Source organism: Ipomoea triloba, chromosome 12 (genome assembly GCF_003576645.1).
Source record: "Ipomoea triloba cultivar NCNSP0323 chromosome 12, ASM357664v1".
Taxonomy (NCBI): domain Eukaryota; kingdom Viridiplantae; phylum Streptophyta; class Magnoliopsida; order Solanales; family Convolvulaceae; genus Ipomoea; species Ipomoea triloba.
In genome coordinates this window covers 21,393,925-21,411,579 of record NC_044927.1, presented here as the reverse complement: position 1 = coordinate 21,411,579, position 17,655 = coordinate 21,393,925, and the positions used below count along the sequence as shown (strand labels likewise).

The following is a 17,655-nucleotide window of genomic DNA, read 5'->3' as shown; positions in this document are numbered from 1 at the left end:
ATGCAATCAGTTAATTTGATTAATCAGTACTTAAACTTTGGTTTAACTAAATTAAGTAAAATTTTAAGTATTTAAATCATTAACAAAACCAAAATATGTTAATTTTTTTTTACTTTTAAGTGAACAAGTATTTTTCTTTGGCTAAATTAATTCAATTGAAATAATTTAGTATTTTTAAAAGAAAACAGGGCATTAACAAGCGTGCAGTGTGTGTGTATTTATTTATTTACATATATGCATACTAAAGGTCTAAATTTAATTTGAATAATTGAACTAAATTAACCAATAATCAAAATTCTTAAAAATGTATGGATCGAAACTAACCAATTCTTAAACATGTACGAATCGAAACAAACCAATTAACTGAACTTTTTCGATTCAATTAATTAATTCAGTTTTAATCAAAGTTGGCGGAACCAATACCCTAGGACTTGTACAACAACCAGACATGCATCCATTAGGTTACCAAATATAGGTCGAAGCAATATGTTTCCTTTAAGTTCTGAATACCAATAGAAGAACAACTGCTACTTCCTCATTAGAAGAACAACTGTGTGGGCTGCAATGCTCCTATTCTCCCCTAGGCTGTCTACTTTCTCATGAGTTTTTGCTTTCAGGTTTACGACCGAGGGGTCTGCACCAAGCAGCTCACATAAATTGGATCTAATTGCTTCCTTGTGAGGGCTTACCTTTGGTTTTTGGAGGATCAAAGTTGCATCTAAGTTTCCAAGTTCGTAACCAGCCTCGTGCATCAGCCGTACCTGATCAAAGGCCCATTACATGAAGACATTAGATCATATTCCAGATTATCATGATGAAAACAATTGAGAAAAAAAACTACAACTCAATACACAAAGCTCTTTAACCATTCTAGTTTTGATATATATATATATATGGGTTGGATTTTGGTGTGGACAAGGCTTCAGGTTCGAATGTGCGAATGCACGGTAAAGCATTTCCAAATGCATCGGCACTACCTGATTATCAACGTTTGATATGCAACGTCAAGCATTTCCAAATGCGCCAGAGTTGATAATCAATGAGAATCAAGCCAAGCATTTCTAAAATGTACCGTCAAGCATTTCCAAATGCACCAGAATTGACAATCAATGAGAATCAGGTAGTGTACGGATTGATAATTGTTTGACGGTGCATCCGCACGTTTGCACCTGAAGCCTTGTCCGCACCTGGCCCCACTCATACAAAGATTGCATTAATGATTTTCCATACAAAGCTGATTCAAAAGCTCATGCTTGAACATCTTGTGTCTTTTTGGTATACAGGATGGTGCAAATTCTGTATATAACATTGTCCCGAAAGGCTGAAACAGATATTTTATTCTGGCAGGCGGCTCCTTTAAAATTTTAATTACTTCCAGGCAGTTTTACCCTCTCAACAGTATGTTGGAATGGCTTTCTCCCATCACCCTTGGGCTAAACTTAAACAATCTATCAACAGAGTATACTGGCTTCTTACCCTATTCTATCATCTTTTATAGACAGGAAAAGTGTGATTTTAACTCTTAGATTGCTTCCTTCAAAAACTCTTAGATTGCTAGTGTGTATTTGTTTTATCCCTGCTTATCATAGGCAAACAAATGCCATCTTAATTATTTCAAACTGTTGCACTTTTGGTCTTTCTGCTAATGGTTTGAAAAAAAACTCCATTAGAAATGAGAAAGCATGTGCATCACCACAATTTTAAGAAACCCCATATTATTTTAACATGCAACACATGCTTTCTCAGCCCTAACAGAGTTTCTTTGAACAATTGGCAAAATGGCCAAAATCCCAACAAATTTGGAATAATTAGGGTAAGATTTGCTCAGCCATGATAATTAGGGACTAAAACGACTAAAACCTAACCATTGAAGGCCCAAAATTAACACAAATTAAGGACTAAAATGACTAAAACCTAACCGTTGAAGACCCAAAATTAATGCTTCGAGAAAGCAGGAATCATGAATGAAAGAAATCTTGGGACAACCCTAGCAAAACTAGTCAAAACAATTGGTTTGATAACCACAAGGTTCCACGTTTGACTTCGTGTGGAGCTGTCTATTGGCCTTCTTGACTTTAACTGGTCATCTCGGCTAGGGTCACAAGACAAGTTTCACTTAATTGCTGCCTTACTTTCCCATAAAATCAAAGGAATGAAAGAACTCCAGAAAACTGCATCGAGAACCTAAAGATTAGGTGATCAATGTTCTTGCATTCTATCGGTGGACTAAGCTCAGGAGATCCACATCTATTTCAGGACATGCAGAAAATGATTATAGTATGAAGAATGATTAACAAGTTCAATAGGATTTACAAGTGAGCTCTACTCAAACATGTGCGCTATAATAAGTCTAAGCAGCAGGAATTCAAATGTAATAAACAATCATAATAAATTGAGTTACAATCGTGAATTAAAATCTTACAGCTTCTTTGATGAAAACCGACGACGCGGCGCCTTTCCATTTGGGATCGTTGTCTGGAAAAATCTGACCGATGTCCGGAAGCCCCAAAGCACCCAAAATTGCATCAACAATACAATGAAGCAGCACATCACCTATCAAAATTAGGGCGAAATGTTTACTTCAACCGCAAAAAAATTAATTTCGGACCAATTACAAATTAAATTCGTTAAGTATATAGAACATATTCACCGTCGGAGTGAGCTTCACAGCCTCTATCGTGAGGAATGGTTATTCCGCCAACAATAAGAGGATATCCCGGCTCCAAACGGTGGAGATCGAAGCCATGCCCCACTCTGAAGGGTAGCGACTTTGACGGAGTAGCGGCGCTTATTCGAGGTTCAGTTTCCAAAGCGCCGGCGGTAGTGGAAGCGAGCACCACCGCGGGCGAGGTCTTGGGAGACAACACGAGCGACGGCGCGTGCGGCTTAAACGAAATAGACTGTCCATGGATTCCGGTGAGAGAGCTTTGCCGTTCCGAATAGCTCTTTCTGGGCAGCAGAGCCGACCAGTGAAACGACGACGTTGCAATAGCCATCTACTTCTGTCCGAGAAAACGCTTCGACTATCAGCTCACAGTGACTCCGTACTCTTATTTTCTGAATACTCATTTAAAAATTTAAATAATTTCCTTCTTATGGCATCAAATCCATCAATGCCTCAATGGGAACATTGGCTCATTGGCTGCGGATGCGAGGTTCTGTATTTTGGAAGTTTCCCAAGACACGTGGCAGAATATCGTGGACCAAGTCCACCCTGATCTCAACGTTTCAGCTATCCTGATTATTGAGATGTCATTAATGAGTATTGAGTAACTACATTTGTAGTTTTTGGAAGTTTTTTCAGAAGAAAAAGATTTGAATAATGTTTTTGAACAAATGGAGAGGGAAATTTTTAGGAGCATTTTTCTAATGCAAAGTTGATTTTTAATGATCTCACATTAAAAAGAATTTAAGAAAAAACTAATAGTAGGTGCGCGTTTTGCGCTTAGCACGCACTAGCTGGGTGTATAAATGACCTTATTTTTTATTTTTTAAAAAATCTTTTCATGTCAGGCTTTTATATCTCTTTTTTTTTTCCTCTTCCCTCTATCATCTCTTTCTTACATGACTATGACAAAAACTAACTCAAAAAGTTCAAAACCCTCACTATTAAGGTTGCTCTTAAACTGAGTTTCTAAACATACTAATTTTTTGAATATTAAAATTTAAATTTATGAACATATAATATATAGTTTCTAAATATTAAATTTTAAATTTCTAAACATATAGGTGAAATGAAGAAAAAATAAAACTTTTAAGAAAAACGATGTTGTTTTGGATCGATGATATAATTTGCAATATTTGAAATGATTGTTCAGAGTAGTTCATGATTACTCCTCTAATAATTGGTAATGCTTTGTCTTCGGACTTAAAATTAATATTATTACCTCTTTGCAAAAAAATGATTGGATAATTGGGCTTCTGATAGTTCTGAACGTCGGTTCAAAGCCCACACATTTGGGCCTCCTTCTCCAGCCACATTAGATCCACCCAAAAACTAGGAAGTAGGAACTGCAACACGTGGCGGATACGCGCCTGGTTGGTTCACCGAAGGTTTTAGGTTTTTATTTTTCAGTTGCATGCTGCGCCTAAGCTTTCTCTCTTTTCGCCGCCCTCCGACGCCATTCTTCCTCTCTCACTTTTGTATTTTCAAGGAGGGAGAGAGAGAGATAGAGAAGGAGAGGCGTTAGGTGCCAATTTTCAGATTACCAGATTGTCTTCATCATGGCTGCACCTGAAGCTCCTGTTAAATATGTCGGCATAGCCAGAGATTCGGCCGCCTTCCGCCTCATGAAACAAATGGTTAGTTCTCTCTCTCTCTATCTCTGTAACGCCTACACGTGCGGGATCAACAGTTCACTTACACATATATTTGTTTATTTCGGTGTCCTGAATGCTACTGCAGGAGCTAAAGGATTGAAATTTTTGGTTTAATTCGATTGTTTCACTTCAAATTTTGGTATTTTACCGTTTCCGTGTATAGAGAAAGTTATGTTGTTTGGATACATATAATTTGATCAGCAATTTCTTTGAAATTTTCTGCTTTTCTTTCTTTTTATTCGTCCTTTTGGATATTTATGTGTCAAGGAAACAACATCCGGGTCTGTGCAAATGACACATATCTGCTCAACTATGTCTTTGAGTGGTGTACATTTAGGAAAACAGAAATTGCAGAAGCTTTGTAGTATCACAAGTGTGTCTATATTTATATGCATTAGAGGAAATGAGTCATATGATCAATCTCCTTTAGGTCTTCTTTGTTTATTGAATTTTAAATGATTTCCTTGTGCTCTCAATATCTACATGCTTGAGCTTAAGCTTACATAAATGTGACAACTTAGCAAATAAGTTTGGCATTATGAATATGTCTAACATCCAAATGCATGCGATAGGGGTGGGAAGAAGGAGAAGGGCTAGGAAAAGACAAGCAAGGTATCAAAGGACATGTCAGAGTTAAAAACAAACAAGATACTGCAGGTTCTCTTCTTAGTCCTTTTTTTTTTTTTTTCCTACTGAGTATTTTCTTTTACTTTAATGTTGCTAACAATAAGCTGTTCCTGCTGTTGAACTTAGAAATAAATTTTGTTGTGAGTAGTAATTCTTTTTGACTCTTTTCATTTTTGAGACATGTAAAGGTATCGGAACAGAACAGCCTAACAACTGGGCATTTGATACAACTCAGTTTGATAGCATCCTCAAAAGACTGAAAGTGGTATCTTGGCTTTCATGGTTTTGATAATTCATTACTGAAATCCATTCTCAGTTCTTCTTATGTAGTTAATGTCTCTTATTAATTATTTTGCAGCAAGCCACGGAGTCCAAGAATGAAGAAGGTATGTTAAAGTGAAAGGATATTTTGATTTATCTAGTGTATAACATTATGCATAACTTGTCTCTATTTCCTTTTAACAGTAAATGGTAAGGATGAAATGCAAGTGGACACAAAGACAAAGAATTCTCCAAGCAATGAAGAAGCAGTTGCTAAAGTCACTCGTCCACAAGGAAGGTAAATGAAGTTACTCTTTGAGCTCCAGAATTTGCAAACTCCTAGAAATGATTATTATTTGATGCCCATAGTTTATTATTCTGTCTTCCAGATATAAGAAAAGAGAAAGGGGGAAGCTTGTCCACTCATATTCTTCTCATGATCTTGAAGGAATTCTTGTCAGTCCCATCTTTGTTTCCTTCTCCATTCAATTTTTATCTTTTCCTAATATGGAGTACATATTTAGAACATTATTATTTTGCATTCTGAGTTATATGCATGTCCTTGTTTTTTTCTTGGATCATTTACTGCAATGCTAATTTGTATACTCTTAAATTTTGTAGGTCAAGAAGACAAAGTCTGCACCAGCAAATGATGTTGAGGATGTGACAGAGGTAGTGGAGGCACCTGAAATCCAGATAGTTCCTGATGCTGAAGGCAAGTTCTTGATTTTCATACTTTTAGCTTTAAGGCTCTGGTATATATGGATCTTGCAGTACTATTGCTATCAAATGAATTATGACTCTGGTGCTAATAGTTGCATTCCAATTGCTTACCACTTTAGTACTTTACTCTAGCAAGGAGTGGTAATGGATGTTTTGATTTTTTTACATCCTTCTTTATTCGTGGTTCCATATTGTGGGTCCAAAGATATCCAAAGAGGGTGGTGAATTAGAATATCTATAGATTGTGAAAAGATGATGGAATATTAAAATTTGAGCAGCAACAAAAGAAATTGTGTAGATAGAGTGAGTAAATAGATAAAGAACAAAATGTAAATAAAGGGAAGGAATAGGAATAGGGGAACGTACAGTGGTTTGACTAAGCCTACTTCGCTACCTAAGGACATATCCCTTCTAATTGTTGAATCTACTAGTAGTTTAAGGGCTTCAAGGTTGCAACCAGCTTCAGCAAATAACCCTTCTTTGAAGGTATTCCCTTCACTAACATTATAGCCTTTCTACAACTCAATTAGCACCTTGAGCACAAGGTGTTTTACAAGATTGCTCTATTAGAATTGATTGTAATGAAACTAGATTGAGTATAGCTATAGTGCAACCAACAAACTCAAGACTATTAGAATGACTCTTTTGAGGACAATTTCAAGACAAGGAAGATAACTGAATAAGTTAAGGAAAGAGTATTTTGTAGATATAGAACACTTTCTGCTATTGGGTTATATAAAAACCTAAAAACTGGATCTTCTTTATTTATAATTAATGGACCCTTGAGGATTAACGTCAGATGACAATTTGGTGCTATATATTGAACTAGAGCAAAGATAACTGAACATTTAAAAAAAAATAAATCAGCACAAGGTGTCAGGATCAGTCATGCTCGTCAAACTTCATCGACTGCCTAGCACTCCAGTTCAACAAAGCACAGCAATTGATAAAATTGCAGTTAAGCACGCACTTCGTTTGAAGATTTGACGAAGCAGCATGCTTTGACACATAATGGGGTTAGTGTATGGGAATTGATTCCTGTACAGCATTTCTGTTAGGCAAAAATTCCAAAACTCTAATCATTGGACTACCAACATTTTACTAGGTAGAGGTTAAGATAAGGTAATGCATTTCCCATGATACCCTGGTAGTTCAAAATTTATGACATGATTCAACATCATTTTAGGGTTAATAAAAAAATGGGTTTTGTACCGTGCACATCACCCTTGACCTATTTGAGTGGTTGCCTGGTTGGCCCCATAATATGTTGGTCTTCACACCAGTATTCCATTGTGAGGAACCAAAATTTGCAAGTGAAGTGGGATAACCTACACACTTGAAACACACGGTAGTTATATTACTCCCTCTACCAAAATGGATGCATGACATTAACTAGGCTTGACTCAAAATGTCTACAATTTAAATTTTTGTAATTTTTAATTTATAGTGAATAAAACCTGTATATTTAAAGAATGCATTGAAAGTACTATTAAACACAAAAAGGATAAATTTGAAAATTATAAGAAATTGTGAAAGAAAACAAACAAAAAATTAAGTTGGTTTGGTAAATGAACAGTATGTAGGGCATACAAAATGTGGGAGAGTATTCATTCAAACAAGGATTGTTTTTGTATGTGCTAACAGATTTACATATGTCAACTCAAAGAACAGTGCAATCATAAAAACCTGGTGAATTAGTGCATAAATGCAGACACTTTGTATCTTCTGTTTATCTTCCTGGAATATCATTTTATGACCAAAGTCTGTTGTGTCTTCAACCACTAATGAACTACTAATCTATTATCACATACTTGTAATTAACTTTTGCATAATCTGCTTATCTCTCTTTAAAATCATCTTATGAACAGGCTATGCAGTGTTCTTCAGCCACATATCAAGTATTACTAATTGTACCTTTGTTAAATGCTCATGAATTTTAAATGCTAAGTTCCTTAAGCAAGAATTGTTTGCTAGAGATGGCATTGAACTGTGTTTCTGACCCCCACTTATCTTTTCTTATTATTTAGTCATTTCCTTCTTTATATAGGTCCCACTGAGCAAGTTGTTCCTCCAGATTGGTGGGGTCATAAATTTGGTTTTGTATCTGGTGGTTTTCTTGGAGCTCAGAGTCGGAAAAGGAAGTCCTCTACTGACAATCAGCTAGATTTCAGTGAGAGAACTATGTTCCATGAGGAGGATCAAGAAAATCTCTATAAACGTGTTCAAGTATGCATTTCCATTATCTTTGATTTTTTTTAAATTCTTTTTCTATCCTCTCATTCAAAGCAACCAAAATGAAATCCTCGCAAGCCAATCATGTCTACATGTTAGAAGCTTATTACACTGAAGAATTATTTTGGCCTGTTTTTGAGGAATGCATAATGTAATTCATTCACAATAGCAACTGATATATTTAACTCCATTTGTTGTTTCTATAGTAACTCTGAAACAATCATTTTCTCATTGTGCAACACTATTTGGAGTCTTAGCAATATAATATTTCCTTAAGAGTAGTGATGGATTACATATTCATTTTAACTGGTCTAATTACAGGATAAATCCACAACTGGAAAACAAGGTTTGGGTATCAAGGACAAGCCCAAAAAGATAGCTGGTTGCTTCTTTCAGGGGAAAAAGACATCTTTTGATGACAGCGATGGGGAAGATTCCTCTTATTCAAACTTGTCAATGAAAGCAAAAAATGACGAAATTTACAAGCCATGCGAGAATGATAACCCAAAAATGAAATTAAAGAAGTTGTGTAAACACCTTCTTAAACAGGTACATTTCTAAGACCAAGGCTTATGTTGCTTTACTAATTAAAGAGTGTGTGTGGTTTGCTGTTCATTAATAGATTCAGAAATTCAGTGACATCTTGCTTGTTGCAGGCACCAGGGAATTCCTTGAAACTGAAGCAACTCAAAGTTCTAATAGATGAGCAATCATCAGCTGTTTTTGAGAACTTCTCTGAAAAAGATGCTATAGCTCATTTAAAACGCAAGGTAAGAACAATTTGCTGAAAACCTGAAATGGAAAACCTTTGGCCTACTGAAACATTTATCAGTAATTATTTATCTATTGCTCTTCTCCAATCCACCTTTTTTTCTTTGTTTACCCAGCTTGAAGGCAGTGACAAGTTCTCAGTGGAGGGAAAGCGAGTTTCTCTAACTTCAAAGAGTGGCTGAAAAGAATTTTGCTTGGTAAGGAGATAGCTGTACCGTGATGTACATTGTTGCTGAGAGACTAGTTTGGGAGTGATATACCAATTAAACCATAATGAGGCAAGTCTTGATTTATTCACCTGTAGTCCATTTGTTGCAGATTTGTTTTTGGATGAGAATTGGATATATAGCTACGGAACAAAATAGTGATCTTCCTCTGCATCATTGTCTTTTTTTTTTTTTAATAGCATTTCGGAGGTAAGGAATAGGTTTATTTTTCATTGAGATTAAAGTTGTAATGCTAGCAAACATTACTGCAAAATTTTACAGAATGTTTTATCCCTTTCTTTGTCAAGGAGAAATGGAGTATTTGATATAATTGCATGTGCTTTAATTTTTACAGATAACAAGTATAGTATTTTGGGCACTGTGTGATTTTTTTAATTTTTTTTTAAGGGAAAATGGCACTTTTTATCTTCCAAGTTATAGGATAATTGTAGAATTCGTCTCTCAGTGTTTGTCATGTTCAATTTTCGTCTCTAAGTTATTATTGGTGTTGTAAGCGAAATTGGTATTTTGCATTGAGACAGATGCATACGGTGAATTAGGTATAAGAATTGTTGTTATTAAGAACTGTAACCACTATTTGAGGTTTCGTTAGCCGTCATAGACACTGTCGAGTTTCAATTGCAAAAATGTTTTAGCGTATCAACATAATGAAAATGAAAAAAGTCAAAGTATATATTTAAATGCATTCAACTATTAATCAAGTTTAAATGTGAATTATTATAATGTTTAGCCCATTTATATCCTATATGATTATCAAAATTCTGTTTCAATTGCTCTACACTCTACACAAACTATTCAAGCCGTGAATAATAATTAGTTTTTTTTTAAAGCAAACTAGGATCAAAAGGTAAGCGGTTGTTATGTCATGGATTTGAGTCCAAGTTCACAATTTCATAACTTCATGTTCACAATATACCTCTATGTTTAACAGTATAACACAATTTTTGAATTTGTTAATATTGAATAATATAATTTTGTATATTGAGATCTAAAATTGTGAACACAAAAGTTTAAAATTGTAAACATAGACTTGGGTCCACTTTGTAAGGTAGACCCGCGTCCATAGCATAATTTGTCAAAGGTTAGGTTTACCCAGTACACACTATTGGATAGTAATTGTGAATTTATAATTTTTTCCAATAAAATTCACAGCCGATCTTGTGTGATAGCAAACAAACTATATAAAAAGGTAAAATATATGGACACAACAAAGAAAATGTTAACAAAAATCAAACTTGTACCATGATATGAACATATTACGACTTCTCTCGAGCGGATAATAATTACTCTTGTTCACACAAGATGCTCTAATGTGAACTCGAGAAATGGAAAGGATAAAAGACAAATAAAATAAAATAGCATGGCATGGGAGGATGAGGCAAGGCTTTTGAAGAAAACAGGGTTTTGAGTGAGAATATAATGATTAAAGAAATCCCCATTTGCAGCGTATATTATTGAACGACAGCCACCGACTGACGTTGAACTGTTGAAGCTATTGTTTTTGCTTATGGTACGCAATCAAGCAAACACGGTTTCTTTTCTTCAAATATTGTTGTTTTGCGGTTACAATTTTGTCAAATGTTACACAGTAGTCCCCAAATCCAAAACCAACACCTTCCCTTCCGCTTCCACCGCACACCCTCTTGTTTTTGGCAATTTATATCATCCACGGACAAATTATTTTGTGAATCCGAGTCCGCAATATATTGAATGTTTACAATTTACATACTGAATATTCACAATTCAAACAATGAATATTCAATATGTAAATTGTGAATATTCAGTATGTAAATGGACACGAGTTCACATTGCAAAGGTGGATCCGGGTCCATAGTATAACTATTGTTATAAACTAGGGTCCATATAGCATTGTGAACTCTGGATCAAAACAACGAGGTACAGAACTCATACTTGTAAAGTACAGAATTTTATATCACAAAACACACAAAAAATCATAACATGAAACACATACACATGTTATATATTTATTTAATTTTCAAATCTGATTTAGGGACAAAATTTGTGTTCATAGACACAAAATTTCACAACACAAGACACAAAAATTCATAACATAAAACACAATTACTAATTTATTTTAGGTACGAAATTCATACTCTTAGAGTACAAAATTTCATAACATAAAACACATACATGCGCACTAGAGTTCACAGTGCACTGTACACCTTGATCCATGTACATAGATTGTCTTATTTTACTTTTTAATCATTATTAGTTCTAAACCCAATATACCATTTTTTGCTATTTCTCCCTTATAGCAATTAATCAATACAACTCGTGACAGAATCTGTCTATACTTACAAATTGTACTGTCAAAGTGGTCCGAAACCAACGGATTGGCCCACACCCGCCCTGCGGTGGGGCGGGTTAGGGCTACAAAAATAATGGCCCGCGAAGGAGCGGGCCTAACCCGCATGGGCTGTAGGCTTGCCCGCGGGCCAACCCTATTTTTCTAATTTATTATATATATATATATATATATATATATATATATATACACACAACACATTATACATGAATATAAATATATATTCATGTGTACACAATGTATAATAAATAAAGCAAAATCAAAACCAAGAGTTTCCGGGCCGGTTCGCGGACCTGCCAACCCACATGGAACAGGCTAGGGTGTATGAATCTTAGCTTGCGGGATTAACGGGCCGACCTGTAAAAACACGTCAAAAATTAGGCCCGCATTGACACGGGTCTAATGGGACGGACCAATCCCTTTGATAGTACTATTCACAAAAATACAAATAAAATTACGCTTCTTTCAATTTTACTTTTTTTCATTCTCAAAATTTCTATCCTTCATTTTTATTTTTTCTTTTTAAATTAGAGAAATATATAAATATATTTTCGGGGCGGGTTTAATTCGTTAACCTTTAGTCAGCCAGTCCTTTCAACTTCTTTAATTTGCCTCTTTCATAGATATTGGCTCTACCTACTCCTACTCATTGCATGCATCCTAGGGGGGGCATTTTTTAACCAACTATTTAGGTCTAAAAATTTATATATTATCTTCAATAAATAAATAAATAAATAAATAAATATATATATATATATATATATATATATATATATATATATTCAGATTTTTGCAAGTGGCAATATTTTAATATTAAATGTGTAAACTTGAAAAATTCGGAGGAGTGCAGATTTTAGTGTTTAAGTTTGCACAGTAAAGGAAATTAAAAAAAAAAAAAGCACGCTTCTTGGCAACATAGATGCAAATGATTAATTAAATGTCTCAAACTGACGCACCTTAAACTTTGAACTTATGCACCTTAAGTTGGAAAATAATACATCTTAAGCTTTAAACATACGCACCTTAAGAGTTAAACTAATGCACCTTAAACTAGAAATTGACGCACCTTAAATTTTAAACATACGCAACTTAAGCTATAAATTTATACACTTTAAGCTATAAACTTACACACTTTAAGCTATAAACTTAAGCACCTTAAGTTATAAACTTACACTCCTTAAAAATTAAACTGATGCACCTTAAATTTTAAACATACGCACCTTAAGCTATAAACTTATGCACCTTAAGCTGTAAAATTACGCACCTTAAGTTTTAGACTTATGCACCTTAAGCTGTGACCTTACGCACCTAACGCTATAAACGTACGCACCTTAAGCTGTGACCTTACGCACCTAACGCTATAAACGTACGCACCTTAATTAAGCTATAAACTCACGTACCTAAAGTTTTGAATTTACGCACCTTAAGCTTTAACGCACCTTAAGTTGCGACCATACACAAAATGACCATAATGTCACTGTATTTTTTTTAATTGTTTTTCATTCTGGGTTGTTGATTTTGATAAGATCAAAGGCTATGACTAATTCTCATGTTTGACCTGGAAGAAGTTTCACACTTAATCCCTTGTGTGTGTATGTATGTGTGTGCGCGCATGTGTGTGTGTGTGTGTGTGTGATCATATGAGATCACATGTTTAGATGAGATTGTGAAATCAAATCTTGTGCATCATTCTAATAAATTTTAATGGTTTAGATTGATCTAGATTTAAACTCCTAGTGTACTTCATTCTCCTAGTATTTATCTCTTGTATATTTGTATATTTCCATCACTCGTAGAGTTGTATAACATCATACATTGTTCCACGTGAATAGAATTTTTAGCACTTTTAGTCCCACGACTATCGTGGTACTTGCAAGATTGGTCCACGACTTTCAAACTCTGCAATTTTGGTCCACGACTATTATTTTTGTTGCAAAAATGGTCCTTTTTCTCGCGGGAAAATAAATCCGGCGGTTTTTCCGGCAATTTTTCGCCGGAAAAAAAATATCGGCATATTTTTGGTCAAAAAAAAATTCCCTTTTCAAGTAGGATTAAAATGAGTATTTACATTGTTGAAAAAAAATCCCCTTTCAAGCAGGAAAACATTAGTTGTTATGTTTAACACGCCATCTATTGCAAAAACAAATAAAAAATTAATTCATTTCTAAAATGCACGAGATCGTGTCAGTATGGACTCCAAAATTATTTTGATTTTGGTAAACTTAAAGTTAAAACTAATTCATTTCTTAAAAAATATGTAGGCAATTTAATCTTAGTAAAATTAAGTACAAATTCAAAATAATTTTTACATTTTAGTTTAAATTTAATCTTAATAATATTGTTTTTGTTGATCTTGAATTTGTACTAATAATTTTGAATTTAGTAATTTTTTTTGAAACCTGAATTTAGTACTTAATTGGCTAAAAAGTAAAAATAATTTAAATTTGAACTAACAAATTCAAAATTCCCCTTTTTAGAATTAACTTTAATTAGTTTACCAAAATCAAAATAATTTTGGAGTCCAGACTGACGCGATCACATGTTTTTTAAAAATGAATTAGTTTTTTTCGACAATAGATGACGTGTTAAATATGACAATCGATGTTTTCCTGCTTGAAAGGGAAATTGTTTTCAACAATGTAAATTTCCATTTTAATTCTACTTGAAAGTGGAATTTTTTTCAGACGAAAAATTGACAAAAAATATGCCGATATTTTTTTTTCCGGCGAAAAATTACCGGAAAAACCGCCGGATTTATTTTTCGGCGGAAAAAGGACCATTTTTGCAACAAAAACAATAGTCGTGGACCAAAATTGCAAAGTTTAAAAGTCGTGGACCAATCCTGCAAGTACCACGATAGTCGTAGGACTAAAAGTGCTAAAAATTCTACGTGAATACAATCAACACAATTTACTGAACTCATCTCATATCAGTTTAGCCTACGGTTCGATCCTATTATGGTAGATTTATCGAGCAATGCCTCCTCCGAATGCACTGCCACTGAGCTTCTTGGTTTGGTTTCTTCTCCTACTCCGGTGATGGCTTCTCCCACTCTTGCATCGACTCACCACTTCGTCTCCCTCAAGTTGACATCAAGGAATTACCTGTTCTAGCGTACACAAATGCTCCGGTTCCTCCGTGGTTAAGGTTTGCTTGGCTACGTCGATGGCTCGTGTAAGTGCCCCTCGGGTACTATCTTTGAGAGCGATAACATTGCCAATCCCGCATACCTTGAGTGGATGCAATAGGATCAGTCGATCCTCTCCATGTTGGTGTCGTCTATGTCCAAGGAAGTCATGTTCTTGGCGGTTGGTCGCACCACCTCTCATTCGGTTTGGGATGCTGTTGAGTCTGCGTTTTGATCGTCGACTCGGGCTCGTGCCCTCGGCCTTCCTTGTCAATTACAAGCGCTCAGACATGGGGATACTACGCCAGCAGAATATTTAGGTCGTGTGCAGGTGCTGGTAGAGGAGCTTGCTTAAGCGTGTTTTACGGTATGTCAAGGGCACAATTGATCTTGGTCTTCGTCTTAATTCTTCTGCCTCGAGTGATATCCATGCCTTCTCCGAGTCTGATTGGGCTGGTGATCCTGCTGATAGGCGCTCTACGAGTGGCTTTGTTGTGTTCTTGGGTCGCAATCTTGTTTCGTGGGTGTGCAGGAAACAACGGACGGTAGTGCGCTCATCCACAAAGGTTGAGTATAAGGCTCTTGTGGATGTTTCAGTTGAGGTTACATGGGTTATCTCCTTGTTGCGTACTTGGTCTCTCACCTACTAGCTCCCTGACATTGTGGTGTGACAATCTAGGGGCCACCTATCTGTGTGCTAACCCAGTTTTTCAAGCTAAGACCAAGCATGTTGAGGTGGACTATCACTTTATACGGGATAAAGTGTCTTCTGGAGATCTGATCTCCAGGTTAACTTTATATCCATGAAGGATAAATTTGTGCATATCTTTACTAAATCGCTAGCTGGGTCGCGATTTTCGTTTTTACGTGACAAGCTCAATGTTGTCTATGTTCGACCTTGCGCTTGAGGAGGCGTATTAGGACTCTAGTATTAGACTCCTAGTGTAGTTCATTCTTCTAGTATTTATCTCTTGTATATTTGTATCTTTCCATCACTTGTATAGCATCATTATTCTACGTAAATACAATCAACACAATTTACTGAACTCATCAGATTAAGTGTGTTCGAACGCGATTGATCTAGACCATTAAAATTTATTAGATTGATGCACAAGATTTGATCTCACAATCTTACATAAACAGTGATCCAATATATATATATATATATATATATATGGAAAAAAATGTCTAAGATGTATAATTTCCTGGTGTTCAGTGTTCACACGTGATGATGTACGTAGATTTTTTTAATAGTTTAGTAAATATAATATAATTTTTATTAAAAAAAAAAAAAGAAAAAGAAAAAAAGAGCAGGAAGTGAGCAAGTTGATGCCGAATGGCTGACTGGATGTCACTCCCATCACTAGGGTTTTGCATATCTACAGAAGAGGACAATTGCAACTTGCACTTCAAGTACACTGAATCAATGTAAGATTAATTAAGAAATATACTCCCTAACTAGTACTCCTATATTTAAAACAATTATCCAATGTTTTTCTTTTTCTGGTAATCACCATAGTTTAATTTTGAAAGGTTTTTTTTATCAGACCACATGCATGTGTCTGGTCTCGATTAGCAAATCGATTAGTAACTACATACTCAGACCAATTACATTCGTATCGAGTAAGACTTCAAGGATGATTTTAATTAATATGTCAATTAGCACAATAAATTAGAATGATGAAACTAATAAACATATATAAAATTTTATTTATATGAAACTAATTAATGGAGCATAAATCTTCCATTCCCCTTCTGAAGAAATTTTAATTTATTTGTCGTTTGGCTTTGTACAATTCAAACGAAGTTTTATTAGTTCATTAAAGGCCAGTAAAGCATTCCATTTTTTTAATAAAAATTTGGCACTGCCTACCTATGCATGCTTAATTTATTTTATGTACTTCATGCAACTAACTCACTCATCATAACCTCACGTACGTAAACTTAATTAATTAATTTAATAATTAAGATAAGTTCGAACCCAGCAACCAATTAAGCTCACGATATATTGTATGCCGGTATTACCNAATAAAATTTTTTTCATACATGAACCGTCAGTGTAGTGATGAACACATACAATGTTAAATTAGCATATAAAAGTTGCAAAAATTCGGAACAATAATCCCAACCAAATCAAGTGTAAATTTGATAATCACAAGAGTATAAGTTCAACTTCCAACATAAGTAGTCTATTGATCTATTTGGTTTGAGTCGGCAGGTTCAATCACTTCAACCATCTTAAACCCTTTGCTCCAATGTAAGTTAAACTTTAATAAATAACACAATTCCATAAACGTACACCCTAAATATTCGGGGTAGCTCAAATAGTCATTCAATTAACATTTAATCTTATTTTTAGTAGTAGAGTAGATAAGAATCTTTTGCGCACAAAAGTATACAACCGGTGAGTTATCCAAAAAAATAAAATAAAATAAAATAAAACAATTTCCTGCATACCCAGCCAAGCCAAACGTGTCCACAGCGTTGCAGGCAAGTTGTAGGGCAGAAAAGTTCAAAGTTATGAAACAGTCAAACTTCTCCAATGCCACCCAAGCAATTAAGACATTAGAAAAGCATAATTTTAACCTTTTCTCAGTTCCTCCACATGGATCATTGCTTACGCATAACTGACATAATCAACGAGTAATCATGTACGGAAAACAATGTGACCCCGATATTTCCTCCATGGCCCCCCCTTTTATGTATTTTATAATAATTCAATATTTTACGTTTGAAAAATAAAATTATACTTGAAGTGTTGAATATAATTGTATATATTTAAGTGAACAGTTTTACTTTTTTTAGCTCTAAAATATATTTATATTTTAAAATTCATTCGACATTTTGAACCAATCGAATTAACTATATTTTCATTCACACAATTATATTTCAAAACAAAAGATAAATGTGTTAGAAGCTACGCTTTGGTTATCTAATTTTGCGCGAGACTGCTCCGCTGACATTATTCATGAGGAGGTTGTTGAGCACCACGGGAGGTTCACCAAAGACTATAGTACCTCACCCTCTAACTTAACTGAGAT

The 17,655-nt window shown here is 34.8% G+C and overlaps 2 protein-coding genes across 3 annotated transcripts; one reads left to right on the top strand and one right to left on the bottom strand.

Moving 5' to 3' along the window:
- Window positions 1-309: 309 nt before the first annotated feature.
- Window positions 310-3,071, bottom strand: LOC115998190 (2-C-methyl-D-erythritol 2,4-cyclodiphosphate synthase, chloroplastic). The gene is made up of 3 exons (XM_031237684.1): window positions 2,651-3,071; window positions 2,423-2,553; window positions 310-761 (listed from the first exon to the last, which is right to left on the bottom strand). The coding sequence occupies exons 1-3, from the start codon at window positions 2,994-2,996 to the stop codon at window positions 528-530; spliced, it is 711 nt and encodes a 236-aa protein (XP_031093544.1). The 5' UTR covers window positions 2,997-3,071; the 3' UTR covers window positions 310-527.
- A 1,016-nt stretch (window positions 3,072-4,087) lies between these two features.
- On the top strand, window positions 4,088-9,494 carry LOC115999884. Of its 2 annotated transcripts, XM_031239827.1 has the most exons (12): window positions 4,088-4,302; window positions 4,893-4,977; window positions 5,136-5,212; window positions 5,306-5,333; window positions 5,413-5,506; window positions 5,598-5,664; window positions 5,830-5,923; window positions 7,979-8,157; window positions 8,485-8,712; window positions 8,820-8,933; window positions 9,051-9,131; window positions 9,253-9,494. In XM_031239827.1, exons 1-11 carry the CDS (start codon window positions 4,225-4,227, stop codon window positions 9,114-9,116), a joined length of 1,110 nt encoding a protein of 369 aa, XP_031095687.1. In that variant the 5' UTR covers window positions 4,088-4,224; the 3' UTR covers window positions 9,117-9,131; window positions 9,253-9,494. The 2 variants fall into 2 exon arrangements, with proteins under 2 accessions (XP_031095687.1, XP_031095686.1); XM_031239826.1 differs by having other exon boundaries at window positions 9,051-9,494.
- The last annotated feature ends 8,161 nt before the right edge of the window (window positions 9,495-17,655 follow it).

What these genes read in the sequence shown, in the direction of transcription:
- LOC115998190 (XM_031237684.1), bottom strand. Translation starts at nt 2,996, where the DNA reads ATGGCTATTGCAACGTCGTCGTTTCACTGGTCGGCTCTGCTGCCCAGA. An exon ending in CTGTGAAGCTCACTCCGACG is followed by an intron (nt 2,554 to 2,650) that starts GTGAATATGTTC and finishes TAATTTTGATAG; the next exon opens with GTGATGTGCTGCTTCATTGT. An exon ending in CGGTTTTCATCAAAGAAGCT is followed by an intron (nt 762 to 2,422) that starts GTAAGATTTTAA and finishes GCCTTTGATCAG; the next exon opens with GTACGGCTGATGCACGAGGC.
- LOC115999884 (XM_031239827.1), top strand. Translation starts at nt 4,225, where the DNA reads ATGGCTGCACCTGAAGCTCCTGTTAAATATGTCGGCATAGCCAGAGAT. An exon ending in TCCGCCTCATGAAACAAATG is followed by an intron (nt 4,303 to 4,892) that starts GTTAGTTCTCTC and finishes TGCATGCGATAG; the next exon opens with GGGTGGGAAGAAGGAGAAGG. An exon ending in ATCTCTATAAACGTGTTCAA is followed by an intron (nt 8,158 to 8,484) that starts GTATGCATTTCC and finishes GTCTAATTACAG; the next exon opens with GATAAATCCACAACTGGAAA.